General features: G+C 45.0%; 1 protein-coding gene across 1 annotated transcript in view; it reads right to left on the bottom strand.

Annotated features, from left to right (window-relative positions):
- ARHGAP21 (Rho GTPase activating protein 21) overlaps positions 1 to 10,635 on the bottom strand; it is a 124,718-nt gene extending 114,083 nt beyond the window's left edge. Inside the window, 2 exon segments of the mRNA XM_054507337.2 lie at positions 8,527 to 8,988; positions 10,352 to 10,635. Coding sequence (XP_054363312.1) covers positions 8,527 to 8,604 — 78 coding nt within the window. The 5' untranslated portion in view covers positions 8,605 to 8,988; positions 10,352 to 10,635.
- Between the last annotated feature and the right edge of the window lie 3,264 nt (positions 10,636 to 13,899).

The raw sequence follows: 13,899 nt of genomic DNA, 5'->3' as shown, positions 1-13,899 counted from the left end.
ATGGTGTCTATAATATATCATTAAATGAAAACAAAAGTAAATTGAAAACATTTCCTAAAAGCATTATAATAAATATCTGATTTAAACTGGGTGCCCAGAGCATTTCCTTCCCTTCACATTCGCTAGATAGATATGTTTCCAGAAGCCAATACGCAGAACCCAGAGGAGAAAGACTCATTGACAAGCTAACACAAGTTCTTTTAAATATAGAATCTTTACTTATTAGCAAACTTCTAGGAATTAAAGATGCCTAGATATCTTGAGGCTTAAAAAAAAAAAATGATACCTATTAATCCCCAAGATCATAGGAGATAAGACATATCCAGGAGAAATGTGATCACAAATCCAGCTTTCTATCTATTGATATTTAAGGATACTCTCCACATTGTAAGAAAAAAGAACATCTTGGCGCCTGGGTGGCTCAGTTGGTTAAGCGACTGCCTTCGGCCCAGGTCATGATCCTGGAGTCCCAGGATCGAGTCCCACATCGGGCTCCCTGCTCGGCGGGGAGTCTGCTTCTCCCTCTGACCCTACCCCTTCTCATGTTCTCTCATTCTCTCTCTCTCAGATAAATAAAATCTTAAAAAAAAAAAAAAAAGAACATCTTGATTTTCTTAAGAAGTTCTTAAGAAGTTCAAGATATATGAAAGATTAATGAAGTGAACAAGAGTGTAAGTCAAGAGACTAAGACTATGTCCTCACTTGGTTATAAGAAGGAAAAAGAAGTTGCGGGATCAGGAGCAGCACTCCATATGTAGCACTATTCCTGACTGCCAGATGTGGATCCAGAACAGGGGTGTGCGACAAGGGGAAAAGGCAAGAAGAAACCAATTCTGAATCAAAAACACGCCCAGTATCAAATAGAAGACTCAACAGCAGCCAGTGTGACTAAGGAAAAGTAAATACACTCTTTAACTTGCCAGTTTTTGATAATAATAGTTTGCTCTGGTCTGCCTAAAAACTTTCCCAAAGGTAGGTGAGCATTCAGAAATATCAGATTTGGGTTCTCAATCTATTCTCTTATTCACAAATCTATACAAGGGGATTCCTTGCATATTAACAGATAACTAGAAGAAAGAGGACTTACAAAAAACAATTTCCATCACATTTAGTTTTTAAACCAAAGTACAGTGTATCCATTTGTCTCTCAGATTATTTTAGAAGTACAAAAGGCCATCTTCCAGATTTTATTGTGAAATAACCTATTTGCACAATACTCAATTTTTTTAAGAATATGAAGCTTCACTCAAAAACTATTTCGGTGGAAGCAATCCAAAATGAAGCTTTTACATGAAGATGTCTTCCTACTCCAAACCAACAGAACATACAGAAGGCTCATAAGATTTAACATATTTAATTCTTCATGGTCAATTAAAATTAGATAAATAATAGGACAATCTTTAAGTCCAATAACCTTTTTGTTTACTAATCTAATCACATCAACCAGAAAGAAAAACAAGTGCCTCCCATATGGTCTTTCAGTAACAGAAAGTAGCCGCATTCAGAAACGCATCTGTGCGTCTTTACCCACACTAGCATTGCTCACGCTGAAATCACCATATTGTTGTTAACTATCGTTAAGATGACAGGTCCCTTCACAAAGCAAAGAACAAAAGAAACGGATTATCACTTTTGTACTAGAATTATCTGACCTGGTGAAAACTAAAGAAATGAAGAAAGGATCAGAGATTCTGTAACCAAGGAATAAGGACTTCACAAAATGTTTATCTTAGAAGAAATGAATGCTAAGGAACACTGACAATGTATGGAGAAATTTTCTGCAGCCGGGGGTACTCATTTGTTGATGGCCTTGATCTAGTGATAGGGTCCCATCCAATCCATTCAAATCGGGACTTCTGCTGAAATGTCACTTCATACCTGCTGCTGCTTCTGCTAGTCTGAATTCTGGCAGGCTTTCCCTTTAATCCCAACCCGCAGCATAAAGCGTTTGACATGCAATGGTATTCTGACATACAGACTCAGGTATACAAAGGAACACATGTTTAAAGTTAAATAATAGTGTTATATTACATGGTAGTACAACGAGCCTAGAATGAATCCTCGGCCTCCCCTGAAAAAAAAACACATGCTTTTAAAAAAATACTCAAGTATTGTTTTGTGTAGTATGTATCCTTCTCAAAGAGTATTTAAGTATTATTTTAAGCAGTGTAGGTTTTCTAGAAACCAGATTTCCACAAGACTAGTAACATATTGCCCATTTTAAAAAATCTGTAAATGGTGTCTTTTTATCATAGTTTTGGAATTAAGCAAAAAAGAGAAAATACAAAAATAATATAATCCCCAAATTCTCATCATCTAGAATTAACAACTGCTAACATTTTGTCATAATCAATGTCGTGATCATTTTTAACTTGTAATGAAATGTTTATATTACAAGATATTTAATAAAGAACATTAGTATATTAGCCATCCATTTTAAGAAAAAAAGTCTTACCAATACAGGCGTATTGTCTTTTTATAGTTTCCCCGCCAGCCTGATTCCCCATCCACTGGTGTGTTAATTACCATTATCTCACTTCTTAGTGCAAATTATTTCATACATGTGTGCTGCACACTGGGTTACTGTTACTTGGTTACCAGCTTCCCAAAGGGAGGAAAGATGCAAAGAAAAAAGGCACCAAGATGTGAAGAGCAGTCCTAATGGAAATGGAGGTCTAGAAGACAAAATACTCACACCCTACACACTTCTGTACAATCTACATTAAGTATTCACATGTTATGTACCCATATACAAACTCAGTAACATTTTAGAATTTTTCTTAGTCTTGATTCACTCATTCATTCACTCATTGGAAAAAATATTTGTGGGCCAATAATGGGCTAGGCATTCTTCTAGGCACAGAAAATACCATGTGAACAAAACGAACTGCACTTAACACTTTTATTTTAGATACATGATCTGCCCAAACAAATAAGCAAAATCAGATGGATAAGCATGTTACATGGAGAGTAAGTGACAGGGGAGAAAAACACAGCAAGGAAGGAGGGCAGGTTGTGTCGTGGGAGAAGGAGAGAGGAGTTCAATAAACTCAATGGTCAGCAAAGGCCTCACTCAGGTGACCTCAAGGCAAAACCTCAAGGAGATGAGGAAGCGAGCCCTGGGGACGCCTGAGCGGGGACAGTGCTCCAAGTGGACGGAACAGCTAGTGGTGGGAAGGCTCTGGGGAATGCCATACCCAGTGTGTGTGCACAAGAGTCCAGAGTGGCTAGTACAGAGTGAGGACAGTGAGTGAGAGCAGCAGGAGGTGAGATTCGGGAGGTGGGAGGGCAAACTGTGCAGGGCTTTGCAGGGTACGGAAGAACTTCGGCTTTTAACCCTGAGGGAAATGAGAAGCCTCCTGAGGAATGTGAGCAAAGGAGTGATATGCTCTGATTTACAGAAGGTCCACTCTGGTTCCTGTGTGGAGAACAGACTCGAGGCTGGCAAGCACTTGAAGCTGTGAGACAGTCAACCAGATTTGCATGGTATGCATGAGGGAGATCAAAGATCACTCCAAGAAGCCTGACCTGGAAGGCAGGAGGGCCAGTGCTGGAGAGGAGGAGAAAACTAGGAAGGTGGGCAGGAAGAGATGTAGAGAATCAGGAGTTCGGTTTTCGATATGCCTCTTTACTATTCAAGTGGAGACTGAGTGGTCAGGTGGACGTAGGAATCTGAATTCAAGGGATATAGAGACCAAATGGGTGGAGACAACACACACACACACAAATATATAGACATAAGTATGGATTATCAGTATATACTTGATGTTTAAAGTCATGATAGTGAGCACAGAGAGAAGAAAAGAGGGTCAAACTCTGATGTATATGAAGATTTAGCAGGCCAGAAAGTTGAGGAAATCCAGGTACTGAGAAGTGAGAAGGAGGGATCAGTGAGGTAGGCGGATAATCAAGACAGTACAGGGTACTGAATCTAAGTGAACAGTGAATAAAATTAAAGCCCTTCCTACATATTCATTAATTCAACACTATTTACTGAGCACCTACTATGAGCCAGACATAGAAGAAGCAAACATGGTGCCTGTTCTTACAGGGGTTGCAGTCCAGGGGGGAATAGAGATAAATAACTTGCAAGCACTATTCCTGATAAAGTACAGGGTGTTTTGGGATAATGCTCTGGGGCAGCTAATCCAGTCTTGGAGGGTCAGGAAAGGCTTTCCTGAGGAAGTGATGTTGAAGAAGAGACCAGAACGATGAGGAAAATCAGGCATGGAGGAGAGAGGGGTGGAGGAGGGGCAGGTGGAAGGAAGGGTGGGAGAAAACAGCATTTGCAAGGACCCAAAGTGGAGAGGCTTGTGGAACGGACAGCATAGGAAGCACAGGAAGTGTGGGAGAAGGGCGGGCCAGATTATTTACTGTCCTTGCAGACTTCTCAGGAGTTTGAACTTTATCCCAAAGGCAACGGGAAGCCAGAAAATTGTTTTACACAGGGGTACGTAACAATCGGCCTTCGATTTCAGGAGGAGCACGGTAACTATGGCAGGGGTAGAGTGCTGCTCAAGGCTGGGCAACTGGGAAAGTAGTTAGGAAGCCTGGCCGGCCGGTGGCTCAACACCGAGATGCAGCTGACCTGAACTCAGGTAGTGGCGGTGGGATGTGGAATGCAGACTCGACAGGACTTTGGATAGGAGGAATGAGGAGAGAGGAGGGTCAAGGATGATAACCTGGTTTTTGACTGGGACAGATAAGGAGATAGCTGTGCTACTCACTAAAAGAAGCAAGAGGGGAAGGTTGCTGGTAGGAGTAGAATTTGTTAAGTTTGAAATGCCTGTGGGCAATTAAAAAAAACCCACAAAACTGTTTAGTAAATAGGCAAAAGGCTACATAGGTCTGGAGATCCTACTACAAAACCTGTGATTGAGCTATAAATTTGGAGTCCCCAGCATGCAGAGTAAGGCCATGAGAAAGCGTAAAATGAAACCCAGACAGTGAAAAAGAGAAGAGAAGAGGAATGGCAAAAGCCTGGCTCTACGTAAAGCCCACGTGAAAGGGGCAGAGAGGACGAGGAACCCCAGGGAGAGAGAGAGAAAGCAGAAGAGCGCCTGAGAAGGAACAAGGGAGTCTGAGATAAAAGCAAAGTGCACAGTATTCCAGAAAGAGGAGCAAAAGTATGAATCCTCATGAGTTCATACACAGAAAAATGCCTTGCTGTATTATTTACATTATTCCAAAATCAACCTACAATTATCTTTCATCAGCTGTAATACTCAGTCATAGGATAATCTTAGGCTGGATGAAGAAGCCAGACATAAAATGAAATAAATTAATAAATAATACTGATTAGCATCAGTAAACACATTTAACAACAGACAATGAAAGTGCTAAAAATTCTATTACTGGGCAATACTATTGCCTACAGATAAAAAGTAATATAAATATTAGAAATAGGAAAAATAGGGGCGTCTGGGTGGCTCAGTCGGTTAAGTGGTTAAACGTCTGCCTTCGGCTCAGGTCATGATCCAGGTCCTGGGATCAGCCCTGTGCAGGGAATCCCTGCTCAACGGGGAGTCTGCTTCTCCCTCTCCCTCTGCCCCTCCCCCTGCTTGTGCGCCCACTCTCTCTGTCAAATAAATGAATAAAACCTTAAAAAAAAAATAGGAAAAATAATGTGGTCTAAAAAGCTGAGGAATAAGTTTTCACCTTTGGTTAAAAAAAAAAAAGAGGCAAGCTGAACCTTGAAGGATGAGCTCTATAGGATATGAAAGGGGTGATCATATCACCAAGGATTCAGGGTCTAAATTAAGCGATTCTGCGAGCAAAGCCACTCAAGGCGAGATGTCGGAATAGTTCACAGACCAGACTGTACACAGACACACACCAAAACACACTTACCAGCTCAGAGTGAGTGATACGATTATTTGCAGACATGCAAAGTCTATAACTCTGCATGAGTAGAATTGTGCCATCCTTACTGTACAATCCCAAGATACAGTCTACTGAATTGTCACAATTCATTATTTGAAGAGGATTGTTTGTTAGTTGTTTGGTTTTCAACCTTCCAGTATATACGTGGGGAGGGGTGCTTATATTTATTCATGTACCAACACAATTAGATTCTAATATATAAGATGAACAAGTTTCTGAATGTTCTTCAACAAAGCAGTAGCCCTTATTTATAAAAGGTGGAATTAACTAACTAGATAAGTCATGAATCAGAGATTCCTATTAATTTACTATATCAGTTTCTTCTGTCCTGCACAGTTAAGTTTTTTGGCTGATTAACAACATTAATATTAAGACATATATGCTCGTGTCTTCGTTAGGTAAAAACACACGTAAATTTACAAACACACATTTAGCTATTGGTTTCTAGAAGTTTTTAAAGAATGACCGTATACAACTCTAGAATGTAATACTTCTAATAAAATTAAGCACAAAAATTAAGTGCAGTGTTCAAAGACTTGAATAGATATCAACCCAAAGTATTCCAGTGGCAACTCTCTCTTTATTACTAGTAAATACTCACAAGATTTAAAGTGCATCAGAAGTATCAATGAGAGCTAAATATACAACAATGAAACAGGCAATAATTACTCCTTAAACTGAGATTTTAAAATGCTGTCTGACAGCATACAGCCCCTTTATTTCCATTCCCACATATTAAGCAAAAAATACCTACCTATTCTTTAAAAATCCAAAGAATATGATAGCTTAATACCAAACTCAAGTTCTGTGTATAATCTTTAAATGAGCAAAATACAGGCAATATACTGTTTTCTTGGTCCCCAAACTACAAATAATATGTCTATGCCAGCAGTAACAGTCAAATGAAAATAAATTTCACAGCCCTTAAAAAAATACGTAACTGTCAGTGTTAATGTAAGCAAGTCTGCAACTGGAAACACTGCTCCCTAGCCAAGGACAAGATGTATCTATTATAAATTCTTGGTTTTGGGAGATCCCTTAAATGATTAAAAAAAAAAAAAACAACAACAACAACCAAAAAACAAATAATATTAGTTTTTGCAAATATAATGCAAATAGCATGCTAATTAAAGTATTCACAAGACAAAGACAAATGACGCTTTGGGACCACAGTACATATTATTATGTAACTACAATACACATTAAGCAATCTCCAAGTTGGAGGTAGGCCTTCCAAAAGGAGTTATTATGGTTTACCATGATCAGAGGACTGTGGTGTTATACTTAATCACGTTTTCACCTGCAAGCAGGTGTTTACAGGTGTCAAAAAGTAAAACACTGATTCTAACTGTAAACTTCTAGTTCTAAGGAGTTGTACAGTACCCACCTCCCTATATTTTCTGCATAAACTTTCTAATCCTGTATGAAGTGAGCTGTATGAAGTGAGCTACATGAAGCAAGTTTCTCTGCATGCTTTAAAAACAAAAATTTAACTTGACTCATTTTTATTAAAATGCCAAAACTCACACACTCAAGAACTAGACCTTGTTTCGATGGCCGTGAAGTTAAAATTTAACACTTACAAGGTACAAAAGAAATAGTGAGAGTAAAGCCTCTTTGGGGGATGTTACTGTAATCTATTCAATCCTTCAATAAAAATATAGACGGCTCAAAAGTAAAGTTTAAAGGGTAACAATATTCAGTACATTTAGCAAGCAAATTACAGAAACCAATAACCAAGTAAACACAATACAGTCGTTACAGAATGAAATATAACATATAGAGACTATATATATATACATATATAAAGAGAAGAAAGAATGTAAGAGGCAACAGGGCATATGGGTGTCATAAATCAATGGATTTTCTGATTTCTGTCCTGCCTGCTCAAAAAATTTCAGGAAGCCTGGCATATAATCATCTGAGCCTTCCCAAAGATGATGGTCTAAAGGCAATGCAAGCCACCTGACACCCCAGGGCAGCTCACAGAACTTCTGAGCAGTGAAAAGAAGGGCATAAATAAAAGAACAGTAATGTCAGGAGATTTTTCAGGGAGTTGGAATTACAACTCTATAAATCTGTTTTTCAGGGCTATGCTTAAACTGTCCACCGGAAAAGACTTGTTTTTCTACCCAGAGTAGAGATCCACATCAACAGCAAGCCAGAATACTCATCAAAGCCAAAGTGAGACTGAGGTCCCGTTACAACAAGCATACCCGCTGCTGTCTCTCCACCTCTGGTAGCCAATCTTGCATACATACCCACAAAATGCACAAAGGCATCCCCTAACCGGCCCAACTCCAAAACTACTGGAGGATGGGAACTGAAGGAAAAGAGAGACACTTGCAGTATTCCCAGTCACCTGAAATGGGAGAATGCCCTACTCTGAGGTGATGCATGGGCAAGATGGGGAATTTCAAAGTGAAGAAACCCTTCTTGCAGAAGAATCACTGGAAGTTCCTGGAAACAAAAATGGGCAAGGTTGCACCGCCCTAGGGTCAAGCTGGGACACTCCCACAAATCAGCCCAAAGGCCCCAAAGCCTCTCCTGAGGTCCATGGCAGCTGACCCACCCCACTCCACCCCACCCCACCGGCAGGACACCTTGTAGACAGTGGCCCAAAGATGCTGCCTCTGTGCTTACCTCACAGGTGGGGGACCCGCAGGCCTTGAGCTTGTCACCATCTCCCTCCGGTAGACCAGTCCGACGTGTGGCCATCATTTCATTTCAAATTACAAAGAAGGGACCAACCCTTTGGAGTCCACATTGGGGGGGCGGAATGCCACCACACACCAAAAAGGGAAGAATTCCACACCAGGCTCCGAGGAGGTGCAGGGCTGGTGAAACAAGTAATGTGCCTGGGGAATGAAATGTTTTTATGAAGCCCCTTCAAAACGCCCTGATGGATTTCTTCGGACTTAAACTGACTTCACCGTCTTCGTCCATTTCTCGAGACTTAAAAAACAAAGAAGACGGGTCTTCTTGGCAGCTAATGAGGCCAACTGCAGAAAGCGGTCCCCCTCCTCCTCCCAGCGCTACTCCGTGACCAAGAGGAATGTGAGTGGGTCGCGAAGGCTCGAGCGTCAGCTCCCAAAGAGATCTCTCCTGGAACAGGGAATAGTTAAGGGCATGAACTTTCTCCGGACGCTGACCTTAGCCTTGCCACAAGTCTACACCAAGTTCGCGGTTCCAACACTTAGAAAGATTATTCGGTCCCTGCTGATGAACCTCACGCACGAAAAGAGGAAATAATCCTCCCAGACAAAACAGAAAGAAAAAAGGAAAAACCTATAAATCAGGGGAAAAAATGAGAAGCATCGGAACTGCACGGTGGTTGCGTCAAACACGCCTGGTTGGTGTGCAGCCTTCAGGAAAAAAAAAATTCCCTTTTCAAGTGCATTTTAATTAATGTATTTTCTGGGCAGAAGAGAGAGTGTATAGGCTCTTGGGCATCACCCAGATACGTACACTTAACGGAAGTTTTCTCCCCACGAGATCAAAATGTAATACTTTTCCAAAACCGTGATCGCTCCCCTACACCCCCCACCAAAATAAAAACAAAAAGCCAGCCTCGGAGGCGGGCAGCGCCGGCTCGGCCGGCGTTTGCTGGCGGGCGGGGTAAGTCCGGGCGCCCGCAGCCGTGCCCCTGCGCCCCGAGGCTGCCCCCGAGGAGGCGGCTGTTTTGCTTGGCCCGCGGCGGCGCTGGGCGGGGAGGTGTGCGCGGCCGCGGGTGGGACCCGGGCGCAACTCCCTCTCCGGGGCATTATTCTGGAGCGACAAAAATGAAGCCGCAGCCCGGGCAACTTTTATTTACTTGCTGCTCCCCAAACTACCATTCGACACACTATCTTTCCCTTTCCCTGGGGCCACCTAGGGAAGACAAAAAAAAAAAAAAAGGGAAAAAGAAAACCACCACCCACCTACCACTATTTCCTCCGCCCCTTCCAGAGGCGGGTCGGTAATCTCGATCTCCCGGGAAGGGAGACCCAAATATGTACTTTTAAAACAAGGTGTCGGGAGACCCGGGGGGAAAACAAAAAACAAGGGGCTTACCCTTCCCGGCCCGCTTGGCCCAGCTTCCGAGGCGCGGCGGCGAGCAGGAGCGGGGACGCGGGGCCGGGCGCCGGGCCCGGCCGGGACACGCTAGGCCGCAGGCTCGGTTAATATTCATGAGCGGACGGGAGGCGCCCCTCCTCCACGGCCGGCCGGCCGGCCGGCCCCCGACGCCCGCCGCCGGCCTTTGTGCCCTTCCCTCCTTCCTCCGGCCCTCCCTCGCTCCGCACACGCGGGCGCGGCCCCTCCGCCCCCGCCGGGTGCCCGCCGCGGGCTCCCTCCGGCCCCGCGCCAGCGCCGGGCGGGGTGGCCTGAGGTGGCGGGAAGGGAGGGAGCCCGCGGCGAGCCGGGCTCTCCACCCGCCCGCGGGCGCTGCGCCCTCTCGGCTACGGCGGAAAGTAAAACAGACACGCACCGGAGAAAGCGGGGGCGACTGGATCCGCTCGGGGCTGGCTGGCCCCAGGCAGCGCGCCCCGCACGCCCGGCGCGAGCCGGACCGAGCGGGAGGACGATCCGGCGCTGCCCCGCCGCCGCCGCGCTCCGAGGCCGCCGCCCCCGGCCGGCCGCTCCCAGGCACCGCCGCGACCTGCCCCGGCCGGCCCCGGGCTCTCGGCCGCCGCGGGAGGGCGTGGGGCGGGGCGGCGGCCGCCGGACTCTCCCCTCGCCTCGCCGGGCCGGGCCGGGGCCGCGCTCGGGCGCCCGCGATCGCCAAGTGACAGAAGTGCCTCGCTCCGCTGCCGCGCCGAGCTGTTTCCCGGGGGCGGATTTCTCGCTTCTTCCTCCCTGGATCCACCTCCTCCCACTCCACCTCCTTCCCCTCCCCTCCCCAGGGGAGGCTCTGAGGCTGAATATTTTCTGTCTTGAATAATACGGTCCCGGGAACCGACGCTGGAGAAGGGGGATTAGCCCGGGTAGGGGGTACTCGCCAACCCCCTCCCAAGGCGTCTCCGACCTACAAGGCCTCAGTGGCCCGCCGGCACCCCCCCCCCCCCAAAATCAGGCACACACAAAACCTCCCCTGCCTTCTCCGGTCTGCCGAGCGCAGAGCGGGAGCGGCCAGGAACCGCGGCTTCTCCTGGGGAAGAAGACTAGGTGCTTGGTTGTCAGGGGCGGAGAGGGGGACAATGCTATGGCTGGGTTCGCGAATTTGAAGGGTCACAGGTCCCAGACTGCGGGAAACATATCTTGGCGCTGTATTTTGTTTTTGGCTTTTTTTTTTTTTTTTTTTTGGCTGCGGGAGAGGAAAGAAGCGGCGATGCGACGTGCGACTTCAAGATAATAAGGGAGTGTCCTTTCACGCCCAACAGCAAAAGAGTTTCTCGTGTTGGGGGAAGGGGGTCGCAGCGAGGCGTTGTTCATTCAATTATTTTTCCTTTCTAAATCTGCAGATAGTTGAACGAAGTCGGCGCGACTAGCGGAACCGAGGAAAGGTGGCTGCGCCGCTCCACTCTACAGGTCACAGCGGCTCCGGGACCAGAGCACAACCGCAGCCCCTCCCCACCCATTCCGAGGCCTGCCTCAGACCCCGGGCGGCTCGCTCCGCCCCGCCGCGCCTCACAACATCTCCCGCTGCAAATGGCCCAATCCGGAGACGCGACGAGAGAACACGAGCCAATCAGGGGCTGCTGACTCAGGCTTCCCTCCACCCTTTGCCCCTCCCCTCGTAGGAAAAGCCACCGCCCCTCTGTCTCCCCTTCCCACCCCCCCAACCCCCCGCCCCACCACCCCCGGGGAGGTGGCTTACCGACCTGCTCGCATCCTCCCGGGGCTGGAGTGGGGTATCCCGCTGGAGCGGCGGCGTTTGTCACCTTGTCACCCTCATCCTCACCCTCTCCCAGACACACCCCTACTCCCTTTCCCAGTCCTCCTGCTGGTGCTGTTGAGGGTCATTTGTATCCTCACTCCGGCGGAGGACTGCCAGCTATTGTGTCTGATCAGCTGCCACCACCATCCTGAGGGAAAAAAAGGAACAAAACCAAGAAGCTACGGGGTCTGCTTACCTTTTCCTTCTTTCTTACCACACTACCCCCTGAAGATTTTAAGACACCTTCCCATCCCCTGCTCCCCATCCGCTGTTTTCTCCATGGGGAAAAAACCAAACAAACAAAAACACACTCCCTGGAGCCTGAATACCTGTGCCTTAATTTTTAATATTCCTCAGAGTGGAAGGTGCCAAGAATTGAGAATATACAACTAAATCCTCAGCCTCAATTAGAGGAAAGTCTTTGACTGGATCATCTTTATATGGCCATGAAATTTGCATGTTCGTGACAGGCCCTGACAAAACTAGTCAGCCAACAACAAAGAAAGAAAGAGAGAGAGAGAGAGAAAGAAAAAGAAAGAAAGAAAGAAAGAAAGAAAAAGAAGAAAGAAAGAAAGAAGAAAGAAAGAAAGAGAGGGAGAGAAAGAAAGAAAGAATAAAATAGAGGGAATGCCTACCAGTCATTTGGTAATTTACTGAATAGCCCACTGGGCTATAGCAGGATCCAGTTCTAGATACTGTTGAGTAAATTAACAAGAAGTGAATAGAAATGCAGGGTTCAAGTAGTGTACCTCTAGTGGGCTTATAGAATATGTCCAGAAAGAAAAAACAATCTCAAGCACAAAATAACTCCTTACAAATGCAAATGTGCATGCATGGCTAAACTGAGTACTTCATAGGTGAGGACATCTAGGGTTAAGATTTTTGCAATGGAAATTTTTATAAATGTTGATTTTGAAAAAGATTTTCAGTTTGGTAAAGGAGAGTAAATATTGGCCATGGATGGAGACATGAAAGGAGGTAAACACATTTTAGAAACTGTAGGAAAATAACATAACCTAGAAAGACATTTCTATAAAAGGTAAATGGAAGCATCAAGATTACAGTCTAGCTCCATCATTTACCTTGTGACTTAAGGCAAACTATTACTTCCGTGTATAAGTATTAGAGCTCTCAAGTAATAATACTGACTGCCATCTAGATAGCACCGCCTCTGTGCTAGGTGTTCCTCCAAGAGCTTTACACACAACTTCAGGAGATAACTAACTGTGTGACAGAGCCAGGAATAAGCCCAGAGGGTCAGCTCCAGAGTCCATGCTTTTCTCCACAACACTATACTACCTCTACCATGGTTTTTAACAATAATAACAACATTAACTAACCTTTACTTAGCTTATTGTGTCCTAATTATTGTGCTTTGTGGGTAACTAATTTAATCTTACCTCTGGGTTAGGCATGATTATGATGTTCCATATTGGGGAATGTTTTTAAGAGCCATTATGAGAAGTTACTATTATACGTATCTTATTTCTGTTAGGATGGGAATGATCATGATGTTCTAAAATTTGGGGATATTTTTAAGAATCACTATGATAAATTGCTATCATATGTATCTATGCATATTAGGCTATCTGAATGGACAGGGACAGTAGCACAGAACTAAGATTGGGGAAATCTGGGCCCTAGTCCTCTCCTGGGACCTCTGTGACAGCACCTTCCCAAGCTAGCTGGGCTGTTGAGAGCATCAAACTAGATAATACAAGTGAAGGAGCTTTCAAAATGTAAAAACATTATTCTGATTACAGTCTTATTATAAAGCAGGTGTGTATCCTGTTTCCCCAACTAGGAACTCTTTATACTCTTTATTTTATTGTTATTTACTAGGAACGTTTTAACCCAGCTAAAAATTAGGTCAATTCCTTTCTGAAGGCATGAGCTATAATAATATTTTATTAACAGTTTGAGCTCTCATTTAGATGTATTCTAAGCAGACCAAAGTGGACACTATCTGGGCATCTATAAAGTGGCAGACATCAGCGAGTCATTCGCCATTCCAAAGGCTGATGGTGTAATTAGTGGAGAATGTAAACCCTTGGATCCAGCTCCCTTCAGCTGCCCATCTTGGGCATTTCACTCATTAACACCTCCACCAGAGGGAGGGCAAGAGAAAGGAAAAGGAGCCAAACTTAAATCCTGTGGCT

Source organism: Mirounga angustirostris, unplaced genomic scaffold, assembly GCF_029215605.1.
Source record: "Mirounga angustirostris isolate CCGP_5_RB_7025 unplaced genomic scaffold, mMirAng1.0.hap1 SCAF_5, whole genome shotgun sequence".
Lineage (NCBI taxonomy): Eukaryota > Metazoa > Chordata > Mammalia > Carnivora > Phocidae > Mirounga > Mirounga angustirostris.
Note: the sequence above shows the minus strand (reverse complement) of the source record. Positions and strands in the feature narration are given on the sequence as shown.